This window comes from Trichomonas vaginalis, chromosome III (genome assembly GCF_026262505.1).
Source record: "Trichomonas vaginalis G3 chromosome III, whole genome shotgun sequence".
Lineage (NCBI taxonomy): Eukaryota > Parabasalia > Trichomonadida > Trichomonadidae > Trichomonas > Trichomonas vaginalis.
Window position 1 is genome coordinate 23,410,095 of NC_067205.1, and position 16,606 is coordinate 23,426,700.

General features: G+C 30.7%; 6 protein-coding genes and 1 pseudogene across 7 annotated transcripts, besides 4 other annotated features; 2 read left to right on the plus strand and 5 right to left on the minus strand.

Moving 5' to 3' along the window:
• Window positions 1-440: 440 nt before the first annotated feature.
• Window positions 441-1,343, plus strand: TVAGG3_0750850 (uncharacterized protein; the record flags this gene model as incomplete). The annotated part of the gene is made up of 1 exon (XM_001302776.2): window positions 441-1,343. The coding sequence occupies one exon, from the start codon at window positions 441-443 to the stop codon at window positions 1,341-1,343; it is 903 nt and encodes a 300-aa protein (XP_001302777.2).
• A 1,762-nt stretch (window positions 1,344-3,105) lies between these two features.
• Window positions 3,106-3,757: a mobile genetic element.
• Window positions 3,758-4,481: 724 nt separating this feature from the next.
• TVAGG3_0750870 (spectrin binding) lies at window positions 4,482-5,417 on the minus strand (the record flags this gene model as incomplete). The annotated part of the gene is made up of 1 exon (XM_001302775.1): window positions 4,482-5,399. The coding sequence occupies one exon, from the start codon at window positions 5,397-5,399 to the stop codon at window positions 4,482-4,484; it is 918 nt and encodes a 305-aa protein (XP_001302776.1).
• Window positions 5,418-5,710: 293 nt separating this feature from the next.
• Window positions 5,711-6,079, minus strand: TVAGG3_0750880 (uncharacterized protein; the record flags this gene model as incomplete). Its single annotated transcript, XM_001302774.1, has 1 exon — window positions 5,711-6,079. The coding sequence occupies one exon, from the start codon at window positions 6,077-6,079 to the stop codon at window positions 5,711-5,713; it is 369 nt and encodes a 122-aa protein (XP_001302775.1).
• Window positions 6,080-6,747: 668 nt separating this feature from the next.
• Window positions 6,748-7,653, minus strand: TVAGG3_0750890 (regulation of choline O-acetyltransferase protein; the record flags this gene model as incomplete). Its single annotated transcript, XM_001302773.2, has 1 exon — window positions 6,748-7,224. One exon carries the CDS (start codon window positions 7,222-7,224, stop codon window positions 6,748-6,750), a length of 477 nt encoding a protein of 158 aa, XP_001302774.1.
• Window positions 7,654-7,985: 332 nt separating this feature from the next.
• TVAGG3_0750900 (uncharacterized protein) lies at window positions 7,986-12,320 on the minus strand (the record flags this gene model as incomplete). Its single annotated transcript, XM_001302772.1, has 1 exon — window positions 8,052-12,320. One exon carries the CDS (start codon window positions 12,318-12,320, stop codon window positions 8,052-8,054), a length of 4,269 nt encoding a protein of 1,422 aa, XP_001302773.1.
• Window positions 12,321-13,818: 1,498 nt separating this feature from the next.
• Window positions 13,819-14,532, plus strand: TVAGG3_0750910 (RNA polymerase II transcription regulator recruiting protein; the record flags this gene model as incomplete). Its single annotated transcript, XM_001302771.1, has 1 exon — window positions 13,819-14,532. One exon carries the CDS (start codon window positions 13,819-13,821, stop codon window positions 14,530-14,532), a length of 714 nt encoding a protein of 237 aa, XP_001302772.1.
• Window positions 14,533-14,942: 410 nt separating this feature from the next.
• Window positions 14,943-15,661: a mobile genetic element.
• Window positions 15,662-15,766: 105 nt separating this feature from the next.
• Window positions 15,767-15,795: a mobile genetic element.
• Window positions 15,796-16,057: 262 nt separating this feature from the next.
• TVAGG3_0750940 lies at window positions 16,058-16,479 on the minus strand (annotated as a pseudogene). The gene has a single exon. A coding segment is annotated over exon 1 (422 nt).
• A 64-nt stretch (window positions 16,480-16,543) lies between these two features.
• Window positions 16,544-16,606: part of a mobile genetic element that runs on past the window's edge.

Sequence of the window (16,606 nt, forward strand, 5' to 3'; positions counted from 1 at the left end):
ATGTTTATATGACACTTTTTGTTCAGCACAAAAAACTACTCGGTCAAAGTGTTGTCAGTTTTGTAAAATAACCGTCTTATCTCATTCTATAAGGGGAAAAAGGCTTCTCAAAGTATGCTTCCTTGGAACGCCTGTAACTTTTTCTGTAGCGACGATAGACCCTTACTTGTCCGGACAAAGTTATACTATTTTGAGTGCTCTACAAAAAAGTCAACGGCGACGACTCTCAAAAACCGTTATGTAAAAAGTTTTACCGTTGGACAAAAAAGTATATATAGAAAACAAAAAACGTTTATAGTTCATTCAATATTTGAGATAAACCGTTTTTCCAACGGTCACTATTAAATAAAATAAAAAAATAGAGGGGTCTCCGTTGACGAAAACGGTTTATCTCAAACTTTTCTATGAGTGGTCCGAAAAAAACAGTTCATTTTTATCTAATGGAAGCCAACGCTGTTAACCACAATTCAAACATTAACAATTCTCAACCGCTAACCAAAGCCAAAGCCCCACAACCTCCAAGAACCGGCACAGCGGTTAGAATAACCACCAAAAAGTCTAACAGCGAATTAAGAGAAATTCTTCAACAAATTTGCTCTAAATATCTCAAAGACGCCGAAGAAAACACACAACCAGACGCTACATACAATACTCAGTTCTGTGAAGTTCTGAACAAAGCAATTACTAGTTCAATTGAACTTACTAAGACAATTCCAAGTCCAATTGAGCTTAGCGATGTCTTAGTTCAGTATTTTCCAACATTTACTAAGCTTATAATGTTGAGAACTTTATACCAAGTTCGTCAAAATCTTCCTCGTTACATCCAACGGTCATTCGACACGAGAATTGCCGAATTCCAAGTCTTTAGTTACGGATATGACGAAGATGAATACGTTGACGAGTTCGGAGACAACTGTACAAAATGGTTTGAATGTTATACGACAACACAATTTGAATTCGACTTTCTCGAATTCAACGCAGCAACCATTCATATCATTGCTCTTTACCTTTCCGAACAACAACAAGACCTCGCAGATGGAGATGTTGTTACTGTCGTCATGAAAACTCCTGAACAATTCGGAAAAAAGAAGTCTCTAATTGCCAAATTCGTTCCAGGACATCAGCTTTTCCAACGCACAGAAGTCTTCTGTATTCTTGGAACTAAGTTCTTTGTCAGGAGCGAACTCAAAGAAAGATATAATGTGTCATTCAATTACACATTATATAATGTTTTCGACCCAGAAGAAGGCTTCTTCCCAGAAGCAATGGAGGAGGAAGAAGAGGAGGAGGAAATACAAGACTCTATCCAAGAAGAGTCCTCCGAATTCACACCAGAAGACTAACAATTTTCCGAATAAAAACTTCATTTATACTAAACATCTTCGGGGCTAGAGGGCGCAACGCGCCTGGAAGCCCCACTCACCTGACCTTATTAAATAATAATAAATATGAAATGAAAGAAAATCATATAACTCAATGATAAATATGAAATGAAAGAAAATCACATAAAGCAATAACTGATTCCTTTTTCCCTGAATATTGATTTCATCCTGTCCTTTGCACCATGATCAACAAGAATGTTAACAATTTCCTTAAGGTTTAAGCTTTTGGCAATAGATAGAGGGCATTCGATAATATAAAAAGAACTTGATCAAATAATGATATATGTGAAATAATAAAGAAGATTTTAAAACAATGAAAGATGTGAAAAGAATGTGAATGTTATAAAGAAACGATAGATATATTAAGATGTAGGGATGCGTTAAACACGCCATTTGACCGGGCGTACATTTTTTTGTTCGCCCAAAAATTTCGCCATTTGAGAAATTCAAAAATTAAAAATAAAATTTTAATCTTGATTTTTTTATTTTCGTGATTTTTTTGAAACTTACATAAGCGATGAAATACTTTTTTTAAGTAATCGTTTATTATATATAAATATATCTTAATAAATTTAATTCCTTAAGGTAGAGCGTGTTCAAATTTAAAATCTCATACAATATTTTCTTAATGGCGTATTTTTCTGAGGTCGCCCAAATAAAGGCGAATTCAAAATTGAGAACTCCAAGGCGTATGGCGAGTATTCAAAAAGTACGCCACTTACAAAATATTGAATGTGGATTATCAATTTTTTGGCGTGTTCAATTTCAAATTTTGATATTTATGTTTATTTTATTCAGTATAATGTTAAGAATTAAAATATAAAATTCATAGAATTTTTTCTTTGAAAATATTTTACATTTTTATTAGACCACTCCTAGACTAGTCATCAGGTTATCCTCAGATCATCCTCAGACTACTCCTTATCAGATTACTCATCATCCTCAGACTACTCCTTAGACCCCTCCTCATCAGACTACTCCTCAGATCTTCCTCATAAGACTCCTCCTCAGATCTTCCTCCTGAGACTACTCTTCAGACTACTCCTTAGAGTCCTCCTCATCAGACTAGTCCTGAGACTAGTCCTCAGACTACTCCTGAAACTACTCCTCAGATTATCCGCAGACTCCTCCTCAGATTATCCTCAAACTACTCCTCAGTCTAATCCTCAGACTCCTCCTCAGATTATCCTCAAACTCCTCAAACTACTCCTCGGTCTAATCCTCAGACTCCTCCTCAGATTATCCTCAGATTATCACTTTACATATATATATCGATAACTAAATAATTACTTATTATACTTTCTTTATTTTTTTTAATTTTAAAATAATATTAATATATCTTTCTACGGTTAATGATGAAAAGAGAAAGAGGAGTAAAAAGAGGAAAGAGAAAAGAAAGAGAGAGAGAAAAAAAAAAAGAGAAAGAAAGAGAAAAAAAGGACGGCGATAATTTTGTATTGTTTTGTTATTCGGCCGAATGGCGGGTACTTCGTACCCGCCATTCGGCCCCAAAAATGGCGTATTATTCTATTTTTAAACGGTCATGGCGTAAAACCGTCGCATCCCTATTTCAGAACAGCCTTAACGGCTAAGATTTAGGAACAATGTTAAGTATCAAAAAGAAAGGAGGTCTGATATAGACAACATATATTGTTGAAGGTTGAAAAAATCTCTAATATTTGAGCCCAAAATTTCAAATTTTAATTTTTTGAAAAAAAGAGGCCACCCGTATGTACGTTTATTTGAGAGGAGGAGGATTATATTTTTGAAAGGGTGAAACATTATGAATATGTTAATTATATAATAATATGTTTATTATAAAAAAGAAAAAATAAAGCACGTTAAAATTTTTCTTTCTTGATTTTTTACAAAATCTACTTAGAATTATGCAAAATATGACTAAATAATTATAAATTTCAAGTTAAATTTTAATTTTGATAAATAATTTAAATTTCAAAATATCAAGTTCAGTTCGACTATGTATGTAGTAATTCCTCAATAAAGTGCCAAAACCCTATTAAAATATATGAACATTTTCAACATTTTAATGTTTTTATTTAAAATTTGATGGAATATGAGCTTCAAACAATTATTATGTAAATAAAAATAATTAAATATATGTATTTATTCGTATTACAACCGTAGTAAGTCGATTCTTCCTTTCTTCTACTGAGTTTTGAATTTGATTTCGAATTGTAAAGAGATTCAAAGGGAAAATACTAGCGGATAAAAACTACCTCCATGAAAGGGTCATAATGGAGTCAAGTTGTATTTTTTGATATTTTTTTGCTTTTCGAGCCTAAATAGGTAGCCAAGATAATGCCTAAAAATAAGGTTCTAAATTCTGAAGTTTACATGATCCTCTCGTGTGCACCCTTAAAGGGCTTTCATTAATACGAATAGGATTTCAGAAAACAATGATAGATATGATATGAAAGAGAATTCTATAAAACAGCATTGGACATAAGATTAAAGAGAATTCTATTAAATATTGATTAATATAAAAAGGAAGAGAGCCCAATTAGACAATAATGAATATGAAAAGCAAGAGGATTCTATGAAATAATAACATATCTTAAAAGCAAAAGAATTTTATAAAATAACAATAGATGTGAAAAGAATACAAATGCAATAAAATGATAACAGATATTAAAATAAAGAGAATTCTATAAAACAATGATTAATATAAAAGAAATGAGAATCCAATTAAGCAATAATATATCTGAAAATAAACTAGATTTCATAAATATAATGAGAGATGTGAATAGAAAGAGAATTTCATAAAGAAATGATATATGTAAAAAAGAAAAAGAATATCATAAATGAATATATAACGTCAAAAACAAATAATAAATATGAACTAAAAAAGAATATCATAAGTTAAATAATTGATATGGAATGAAAATGGATTTCATAAAAAGATGAGAGATATCAAAATAAAATGAATGTAATAAAACAATAATGGATATAAAAGTAAGGAAAATTCCATGATGTAATGATAGATATTGAAAAAAAGAGAACAGGATAAATCAATGACAAATATTAAAAGAAAGTGAATTCGATAGATCTAAAATGAATCCAATAAAACAAAGATAGACATTAAAAGAAAGAAAACAGGATAAAACAATGAAAAATATTAAAAGAAAGAGAATTCTTTAAAACTACAATAAATATGAAAAGAAAGAGAATATCAAATTTCGCTCCCTTTAAGTCAGCATTTTGAGAAAGTAAATATGAAACAACTTCATAGTTTCCAAAATACATAATTTCTGCTATTTGTGACTCATTTTGTTTGAAGTTTGTGTTAAGATATTCAGCAAGTTCATAATTTCTATAATCAAATGCATCTTCGATCAAATAATCAAAAATTTGGCCATCTTCAATCAGTTGCATTATGATGTTTTTGTTTCCGCCTTTAATAGCACATCTTGCACATTTTTTGGTGTATTGTGCTCCAAGATTCCTAAAGTAATTGAAGCATAATTCTGAACCATATTGAATTGCGCATTCAAGTGGAGTCACTTCCCTATTTATTTGTTCGTTGATATCAATATCAGGGAATTTAGCTTTTAATTCATCAATTTTGTCCCAAGCAATGTAGTATAAAGGAGAATCTTTTGAATATATGTTGAGAATTTCTTCTTGTTTTGATTGCGGATCAACTGTTTCATAGTATTTTGTGTCTACTTCAGGTGAGAATTTATCAAATTTTAAACCTCTATAGTATAGCAATATTGCCATTTTAAAATTAAATGGTCTGATCATTATTGAAAATTTTTTTGAAATCTTTTCATAAAACTCTGTATATTCAGCAATTAGCTTGCGTTTGAGAACTGAAGTGCAATCAATTAAATAAAGAGCCATTTGAACTGGAATTTTTTTGTCTTTAATGAGATTTATTATTTTTGTCATCGATTCTGCAAGATTGCTAGAATCTACTTCCCAAATAATGTTGGAAGCTTGAATAGGATATTCAAATACTTCAAGCGGTTTTGAATTTCTAATTTCTTCTTCCATTTAAAAAAGTGACATTTGTATCGATCTGAGTTATCGTTGGTTTTATCGGTTAAATTTGATGAAACACTGTAATTAAGCAGCTTTAAAGACAAGGATTTATTTTTAATCATCAATTTTGGTTTTGGGAAGAATTTTATCGAGTATTTTTTTCATATGAGATTAGTCACAAGCAATTTACTCCATTTACACTATTGAAATTTTGTTATGTATTGTAAAGAGTTTAAATTTTACTTTTTAACTGTTAATATTAAAATATCAACAAATTAAAATAAATTTGGTAAAAAATATAATATTTAGAAAGTATTTTTATTTCAAAATAAATTCTTTTCATGAAGGAATTTAATTACGCCTAACATAATTAGATGCCGTTTCCCATTTTTACCAAATCGGCCCTTCAATAGCCATTCTGTAGGAAGGTTAACTTTGGTATATGGGATTTCAATATTATCCCATTCACCATATCCTCTATAATAACAACTGTCACAAGTTTCTATGCGGTTACCATTGGCACAAGTTTCTTCGCTGACACTATTGTATATTACATTGTCAATATTTCTATAATAATTGATGTCAACTTCACTATCTCCATCTGGTGTTGGATCTGGAACGGCATCACCTGCACCGGTTATATCTTGCAAAATAAATGGATCTGCTGTGAATGTTGCATCTCGTGCTTCCATCGTTCTGCAGAAATATCCTGGTTCTGGGCATTTATACCAAAAACTTTTTTCATTATTATCGATTTTAAGTGTATAATATTTTTTTCTGTATCATGTTGATTGCATGTAATTTCTATGGCTTCATCACCGGGTGCTGCTTCATATTTTAATGAAAAAGATTTTTTATCTGCTGCGCATGAATATATTCCACCCTCTGTTCTATTTCCAGCAATTATTGCTTTTGGACTTATTCGTTTATTAGGATACTTGAGAAGCATATAATTAGTTTCTGCAACATTTGATATTTGTATAAATGCGTCTGGATTGTAAAAATTAGGATATTTGCAGTATTCATTAGATGGGATATTATATTCATCATTACATTTAGTTTCCACAAGGTAATTAGATAATATATCCCCAGTAAATGAAAAATCAAAAGAAGTTTGGTCATCATTAGTATAAGAATTGTAGAAATATCCATCAGGGTATATTCTTTGGGGAATTTCAGAGAGATATTCTCCTTTTCTCGTTCCTTCTGTGATTAACGGATTTCCATATATAATTGGTGACCCCTTTGTATAGTCAACATTTGTGAAAAATCCTGAATCTTTGAGAAATTCAAGTGTTACATCAGTTAGTCTAGTGAATTTTCCAGATATTGGCTGGACAATGACACCTGCAAGCACATCTTATAAATAGCGTCGAATGTTGGGATGAGAACTTGTTGATTCAGGAAATGTATCTAACTCAATACCTGAAGCAAAACTTTCTCCATTAATTGAAAGAGTGTTTCTATCGTAATGGTTTATTGCAAAAGTATGTGCGTTAGGTGTAATTAGGAAATTCCTTTTTCCTGAACGAAAAGTATTGCTATTAGAATATGGATCATTGCTTGTTGTTGGATGGAATTTTGGAAATAATATTGAAGAAATTCCGATTGCATGCAATGTTTCATGTACAAGAGACCAAAAGACTCTGGAATCATCTGTAGTTGCTGATTGGGCTGTTTTAGGGATCTTTTTTGAATTGATAAACATTACAGATTGGATAGGCCTTGAAGTTGCTTCATCAATCTGAACAATTGCTGTAAGAGCTTGCTTAGTTTCACATCCAAATGGTCTGACAAAAACATCTATCTGAACATCTGTATTATCACCTGAAATCATTTCAGTAATAGTTGTATCGAGAAAGTCCTTTGGATTGTAAGATCCAATAAGTGGATGAACTTTTAGAAAACTAGAAAAATAATCTTTCACATTATTTAATGTGTTTTCAAGGGCATTTTTCTTCGAATTTGATATCAGATCGTTTGCAGTGCAAGTGTATGTTTTATAATTCCATGTAATAGAAGTTCCAATTGTTTTGCAAATTTGATCATCATTTTCATAGTCGGGAAGGTTAAATTTAATTCTAATTGATGAATCAATTAATCCATAAGTTACTTGAGTAGCAAAAGGACTTTGTCTGCGTTGAAATTCATCATGACCGCAAAAATGAAAGAATCCTGCTTCAGTTATTAATAAAACTAATATCAATTTATTTGAAATCTATCGATTACTATGTTTGCATATTCGGAGAATGATAATTCATTCTCCTCCTATAATTCGAAATTTTATTTTGTCACTTTTGGATCTCCCAAGTCGGTTTACAAATTTTTTATATTGTCTTCATAGAAATGAGGTGAAACTGTACTCAAAATATAAAACATGAATCGTTTTCTACATCTTTCATATCAATAGAAAATAAAATGAATAGATGCAAACTATTAGGCTAATTTCTTAATAAATATATGCATATAAAAGTTGCAGTATCGTTAGAATCCATACTGATTGATATTTTAATGAGCATCTCTTAATTTCAAATGTGGGAATATGTTCTAAATGAAAAATTAATTTGACAAATTTTGAAAATGAAATAAAAGTTATATTGATCCACATAATTATAATATTTTACAAACAATAAACATACAAATATACATATATAATAAAAAGTATTATATTAAGTTTGTGCCTTTCTTAGCAATTTCCTTTTCAATCCAATCTTTTGACAAATTTCGAATTGTTATTAAAGGAGCGTCTTCTAAAGGTTCGAAATTCCTTTCATCTGATTTAGTTAATACAATAGGATGTCTTGGACTTGACTTATACACCAAAGGTAAGTTGCGCACAGAAACTGGATTTCTTGGTGAATTAACTTTTGGCACAAAAATTTTTGATTTTGTTTTTTCTATAATTTGTGACAAATTAAGAGGAGTCACAATTGGTTGAATTGGTATTTTCTCGTCTTGGTTCAGCAGCAAACGTCTTATTTCAGGTCTTGTGTACATTGTTCCTCTCCTGAAATCACTTGGCTTCCATATTCTGTCCTGGAAATTGTAGACTCTTAAATATGACAACAATTTTTGTTTTGGTTCGTAAACTCCTAATTGTCCAGTTGTTTTTCTCACCCAAACATATCTTGGTGTTTTAGTTGGTTCTACAGCCATTGACGAAAGACAATAAGACTTGAAAGGCGTGACAATGGGGATTGATACTTTTCTTCTTGTTCCGAATCCAGAAGTATAAGGTCTAAACAAAGAAACGGAACTTGCAGAAGCCAAAATAGTTTTGTAAACTTTTCTTCGAGTTCTGTCTTTTGTTTTATCTTCTTTTTGATCGAATCTTTCTTCTTCAGATATCAAAACATCTTCATCAACAAGGTCAGAAATTGTTTTCGGTTTTTGTAAACCACTCAAATCAGTTATATCTTTTCTTCTTAAATTTCTATAACTTCTTTCTTTAAGTAATGATTTCGATGGTTCTTTAATTCGTTTATTAAAGCTAATGATATCATCCGAATCTTCTTCAAACTCTTCTGATACTTCACTTTCCAAATTTGTGTCATTATATGTTTTCTTATTCAAATCATTGGAATAAGAATATCCAGGGAGAACAATCAGAGATTTATGGGGCTTTTTATCGTATCTTTCGAATTGATACGATTTTCCTTTAATAATTAGCCTGTTTCCTTGCTTATCAACGAAAACAGAATCCCTAGGAATGTTATCAACAAAGATAACATTTCCTTTCGAATCCAAATAAACTCTATTCCCTGCTTTGTCAACAAATACGTTATCAGTTTTGTCATCAATATTTGTTTTCTTTCCTTCTTTGTCCAGAATTGTTTTGTTGCCTTTTTTGTCTTGATAGACCATCGCACCGCTCGGATCGAGTTTGATTTCATTCCCTTCTTTGTCAACGAATTTGACATGTAAAATACTGTCAGGGCTTTCAGAATTTACATTGAATAAAACCGGTTTTCCGTTGTCATCGATGTAAATTTGGTTTCCATTTTCATCGACGAAAAAGTTTTTGTTTTCGGGAATTTCGGAAATTGGTATTACCGGGGTTTCTTTTTTCTTTTCTTCTATTTCTTCTGTTTTCGTTATATTATGGATGAATGTTTTATTTCCTTCATTGTCGATAACTGTTTTCGTCTTGTTTTCTTTGTCAATTTCGATATGACTTGTGTTTTCATCCAAAACAGTTTCTGTCAAATTTTCTTCGATAACTTTTTTGACACCAGAATTCTGAACAACCGCTTTTGTTCCTTCAATATCTATTGTTGTTTGGTCGCCATCACTTTCTATGACAGCGTCACTTGATAGAGAATCAACGACAGTTACTAAACCATTGTTTTCCACAATAGTCTTTGAACCTTTATTCTCAACAATTGTTACTTCTCCTGATGAATCCATAATTGCAGCCTTTTCTTCTTTCTCGATTTTGATTGGTTTTTCTTCTGAAATTTTGATTTTTGTGCCATCTTCTGTTTTCAATGTCAATTTGTCATTTTTATCTTTAATGATTTGTTTTCCATCTTTCATGTCTTTTACGATTTCGTTTCCTTCCTGGTCGAATTTCTTCTTTACGTTCAAATCGCTCTTTTGTGATTTGATTTTTCCAAGGGATTTCTGTTTCTTAATCGTTTTCTCAGGAATAATTTCGCCTTTTTGGTCAAAAACTGTTTTATTTCCATCAGATCCGAAAACGGTTTTTGTTCCATCTTTTGCATAAATTGTTTGGTTTCCGTCAGGATCAACAATGGAGATTTTGCCATCAGAATCTATCGTCATAACCGTTCCATCGTTTTTCCTCAAAAATAACGTGTTTTCTTCAGAAAATTTTGAAGGATCCGAAAGCACGATTATTTTTCCATTTTCGTCTATCAAAAGTTTATTTCCATTGTCATCGTAAAACACATTTTCATCGTCGATCAAAAGTTCTTTTTCTTCTCCTTTCTCGTCCGTGTAAATTACTTTATTATCTTCTTGTTTTCCTTCTGTAAAGTTTGCATTAGGATTTTTCTTTACTCTTATTCTGAAAAATTTTTGGCCGTCCCTTTCAATTATTGTGTACTTTTTTCCATCAACCAATATCATGCAATCTTTTAGCATTGCATCGTTTTCGATTATCCTCTCTTCGTATTCATATAATTCTTCTTCTTCTATTTCGTTCTCAATTTCTTCTTCTCGAGTTTCTTCTTCAAAATTTTCGTGGCCGTTTAAAATTTCACCTTCTTCTGAATTTACTTCCTCTTCATTTTCTTCTTCTTCTTTCAGCAAATTCTTCTTCTTTTCTTCATTTTGTCTGTTAATTTCGTCGATAACAGCGTTCGTACTTTTTGATCGGATTGGAATCGAAACTTTCTGGTAATCTGAGGTTTTCTTCATTAAATCTTTCAATATACGGTTGATTTCGTTCTTAATTAATGTTGCATTGTCAATAAATGTTTGCATTGATTCAATTTTTCTTCTAATTTCGCTTGTAACTGAATCTGTTTTACCTCTTGCATTTGCGGACATGTTCTTCAAATCATTTTCGTTCTCAGATTTCTCATTGAACTGTTCAATTAAGTCATTTAAAATTCCTTCAGTTGATTCTATTCTTTCGTGGACAGATTCGTATTCTATCTCTCTTTCTGAGTTAGTTACTGTCAATCTTTCCTTCTTTGATTGCAAAATTGCGAGTTTATTCGCATTATCTTCTGTAATTTTTTTAATTTGTTCTTCTTTTTCATGATTTAAGTTAGAAAGATGACTGTCTAGGATATCTTGGAACTCCTTCTTTTGATCAGTGAAGATTTCTCCCCAGTAATTCATATCTCTTTCATGTTCATTGTCCAAAACTGTCGAACATTGTTCTTCTGACGGTCCCTCTTTACCTGCTTTGAGTGCCTTTTCTGTTTGTTTCTTCATTGAACCTGTCTGTTTCTTGATTCTATTCATTAATCTGTCAAATTGAGATTTGCATTTTGAAATTTCGGATGAAGTTTGTTTCCTTTCTCTTGAAAGTAATGTTCCACGGATACTTCCGAGGTCTTTTTGTATTGCGGTCATCATTGTTGTGTTTCTTGAATCTTCAACTGAAGATTCTTCATTTATTGATCGTATTGTTTCCTCAAATTGTGTTTTGAGTTTATTCAAACTGTCTGTATTCTTTAAATCTGCTTTTGTTAAGTTCGTATTTGCTTTTTCAAGGGATTGATAATTTTCCAATTCTGATTTTGTATCTGATATCTTTCCTGATAACTCTGCTTTCCTATTTTGCCAATCGTCAATCATTATTTTGAGTTTTTTCGCTTTTTGAATGATTCCATAATTTTCTGACGCAGAATATGTTGTTAGCATTGTATTATACTTCTCGTTATCTTCATTTAGCTTCTTAGATTCGTTTGAAGCAGCTTTGAAGAGGTTCTCTTGTTTATCTATCTGTTTTGAAATTCGTTTTGCCATATCTTGACGAGTAGCAAGATTTGCTTTTGAATCTTGCAAGTATTTATCTAATCTGATTGTCATTGGTGTCTCTTTTGTATTTATCAAACGCCTTAAATACTCTTGAACTTCTGTTTCTAAAGCTTTAAGCTCAACGGCATTTCCTCTGTAAGTAAGGATAACTGCATTTTCATTAGAAACTAATCCGTCACTATCTTGCGGGGATCCTTCGAATGATTCTTGTTCGATTTGTAATATATTCATCCAATTTGAAACAGTTTCGCATCCATGATACTTCGCAGCAGCAAATTCTTCTGTTTGTGTAAGTCCTGTTGATATTTTCTTCTGAATTATATTCGCTTGAGCATTATTTTGTGGTGTTAAAATTTTTGTTTGCGAAACTTTATTGAATTCATCAAGCTGAAATGCTACATGCTTGCATATAGCTTGATACTCAACAGGCATCATTTTGATTCGCTCCCTTTGAAGTATATCGATCTCAGAGCTCATCAAAAAAAAATTATTACCGAATTTTTTTATTTCAATAGAATGTATATAAGATAAGTCAGTGTATTTAATAGTATCTCGAATTTTTATGACTAAAAAATCAATCAGATATACACCCGTGTGGCATCCGTGTTGATGCATATTCATGGATTCAATTTACTGAATTGAATGAATAATGAAACTTATCTCAAGAATATGATGATAAAAATTGATATTGTATAGTAGCTCTAATTTGAATGAAGAATATATACTGGCCAAATATCAAATATTCAGAAAGAAATCTAAATAGAGCAAATTAATCTTGAATAATTATATGAGTAGAAATTGATTCATGAAAGAAAGAAAATCAGACTGGTTTATATAACAAAATAAGGAGGAAAAAGTAGGAAATAAACATGAGATTAAATATTATATTAGTAAAATAAGTACACTTGTTTAACAATAAAATTTATAATTGATTTTGTATGGAAAATAAAAATTTCTCGGCCAAAAAGAGTAACAAGAATATAAATAGATTGTAAGATTAGTAAAATGCGTATTTATGTAAGAAAATCAAAATGATAAGGTTTGATAAAAGCACAGAAAGGGAATTTTTTTTTCCAGATCATACAAGAACAGGTTCATATGGAAATGTTGTAGATATGTTAGCTATTAAAAGTAAATTCTTGTGAATTTAAGATACTTTTCAATTATCAATTTACATTTCTGAATTTTGAGCGAAAATTATTGAATTATTACGATCAAAAGATAAAACTAAAATTATATATTTTAAAATAACTCATGATAAGATAGCGATTTCTTAAAACTCGTAAAAGTGCTAAAATTGGGGAAGGTTGTTTGATGTATCATGTTTTTAAATATTACAGATAAATGTGGATAAATTTGGGAAAAAAATATTTTGAAAACTAAATAGAAAACAAACTGAAAAGATTATATAAAATATTACATGATATATATTTGAAATTAGAGCATCAATCTCAAATTTTAGGTTAGAAGAAAAACAATTGCAATAAGACGATTAGATGATGTATATTAAATAATTATCATAAATTCGAAAATGTCCGGACGGTACTCATTTTTGATATAAAATATAGTTTTATCCATTCAATTATTGAAAGGTAATTGACTAAATTGATTATACCTTTCTTCCATTTTGTTAACTGAATATTATTATATATAGCATATTAATCTATATTATTCATTTTATGATATTAAATACCGGTAATTTACCCTCAAATATGTTATAAACTTTCTAATTTGATTTTTATAATGTCCTTTATGGTGTTAAGATCCTATATCATCAGACCACTTTATTTTCTTTACGTATGTGTCAAATTTTGAGTTATCAATTTTATTCATTTGTACTAAATCTGATACTAACTCGAAATAACCTTTACGAGCTAAATCTTCACTCAGAAATATTTCAATGCCTTGTTTTGAAAAATTTTCAGAGTAGTTTTCTGTTAGATTTTACAATAATAAAAATTTATTTTAATTGTGAATGTTCCCAGTCTTTAAGCAGTCCCAACCTAAGATAGTTAAGTCCAAATTCACACCTGAGGAAGACAAGAAGCTTATAGAACTTGTCAGCAATGCCACAGATGTTGATTGGAACAAGATAGCAGCCCAATTTTCAAATAGAAATCCTAGACAATGCAGGGAGAGATGGCAGAACTATTTAAACCCAGCTCTCACTAGTAATAATTGGACTGAAGAAGAGGACCAGCTTATCCTTGAACGTTTCAAAGAAATGGGTCCACATTGGAACGCAATCGGACGTACCTTTGTCGGTCGTTCCGGAAATGCAGTTCGCAATCGTTATTTAGTTCTTATGAGACATCAGCAGAAGAAATTCCGCTTACATAAATTCAACGATTATGTTCCATATACTGAAAACCCAATGATGCCTATGCCTGCTTTAGAACCAATGCAGAAATACTACATGGCTCAGCAAATGAATGCACAACAAATGATGTACGCTTATCAGCAAATGAACGCTCAGCAGAACACTTATCAATATCAACCACAACCTGTTCAACAACCACAACAGCCAATGATGCCAGTAGTCCAGCAACCTGTCAAGCAGCAAGTAGAACCAATCCTAGAACAACCAGCTGTAGAACATCCAATCGAAGATGTATTTGAAGATAGTACAATATCAGAAATCTTCGTTGGAGGCGATGATTTCGAGTTCTTAGATTCTATGTTTTGTTAAATTATGGATTGGCTTATTTTTTAGTATTAAAATCTTCATTAGATATTTTTACATCTATTCAATTTTTCTATTCAAAATAGCCGCCGGTGTTTTCTCAAAAAATCAAAGAACATCACGGGGATAACCATTCGTATTTTAATCACTAAATACATTCTAAATTTCAAATTATTTTAACAATCAATTTTATGATTCGGTTTTATCAAAAGTCATGTGCATCCTATGCTTTTTAATTATACCAAATATTTCTTGTTGACAGAACGTTCATCTCAAAAAGTCACCAGACGCAAATTTATCCGAAAAATCCCTCAAATTCTCATTGTTTTTAAGCAATTCGCAGTTTATTCTCGATTTGATTGATTTGTTGTATGCTTGTAATTCGCTATCTCAATTTATCCACAAACCATTCATTGTTATAGACCGAAAATAGATTTTTTCGGTTTTCTCTTCAAATAATTGAAAGAATGATACTATTATAGGTTTATTATATTATATAGCATATAATCATGCTATAGCCGAAAATTATAAGTTTTGAGAAGATTGAATATAACACAAATAAATTTGAATGTAAGTTAAATTGCTTGTTGTTTTTAATAGCTATTTAATGAGAAATCCAATATTGCAAAATTCAAATTGAATGATTGAAAGAACAGAAAAAGTCGTTCTTTTCAATTTCGAATTTGTTTTCATTGTATTTATAATTATATGGCAAATAAGATATTTAAACTTGATTTTTGAAGGAAAATTCACAAAATTGAATAAATTCAAATAATTTTTATTCAATAAAAAAACTAGTTATTTGATTGTTTAATACTAATTATCTATTCAACTACAAAGTTTGTAATTTAAAATATTTTGTGAGATCAGATTGAATTAATTCAAGGTTCTTTTCAATTAATATTAATGACCATATTACATTTTCGAACATTCTAAACCAAATATATTAAAATGGGAGACGAAATGTTAAATTTGCTAGACATGGGGGAGTTGTCTGCAAAAGTTTTAGCTCTTATCTCTAACAAAAAATTAATTTTTAAAAAATGACCGAATACGTTTCACAGCGAGAAAAAAATAAAAGGCAAGATAGAATTTTCTAGACATAAAGAAGTTGTCTACCAAGTGTCAGCTGTTACTTCTTCTCAATACTGATATAAAATAAAATCTTTATTATTTATTTAACCTTTATTGTTTCATTAAACTTTATTTTATTTTATATATAGTTTTATTCTTTTAGCTACTTGTAAAATAATCTAATTTTATATCATCATTTTACCGGATTATTCTTCAGTACATCGATTGTGTATCTAAAATAATATCATTATCCTTATTCTGTTTTTTCCAAAATTCTTTTAAATATCTTTTTTGGTTAGATTACTTTATGCTTTTTACTTTTATTTTTTAATTTCAAAAAAAAATTTGGTGATTGTTCTATTCTGTTACAATGTGCATTATCATATTCTAATGAATTATTCATTACATACATTTAAAAAAACTTGTTAAAAATGAAATTAAAAAATTATGTTTATTATTACGCTGTGAATGTGTCAACAGCGGTCATGCCTGTATCTGTATCCATATTTGCCACAACCTTTCTGTATCTGCATTTGTGTATTTCGGTTTCAGCTGATACATTTGATTTGGCGTGTAATTTGTTCCGGTTAATGGATTAATTGGGAGATCTTCATGCGGTGTGTTATTATTGTACTCCCAAATAAAGGCAGGAATGGCCTGAATGCTTTTGCAGCGCTCCAATGTCGGCCAGAATCTCTCAATCTTCCCATTTTGGTAGGGAGAATGAGAGTCTGTATGCCGCCATTGGACGCCCCAAAGATCAAGTAGATCTTGAAAGGCGCCCCTATTTTCTGAACCGTTGTCGGTCCAGAAACAATAAGGGGCGCCAAATTCAATGAAGGCGGAAGCCGCAACGTTCACTGTCGTCGCTGCCAGCATATCTGGTATTTGTATACACGCTAGGACTTTGCGGCTAAAATCGTCGATTATGCCATAAATATACAGTTAGTATACATATCATGGGTACGGCGGCACTGCACACCTCTTTACCCATTATATGTGAATT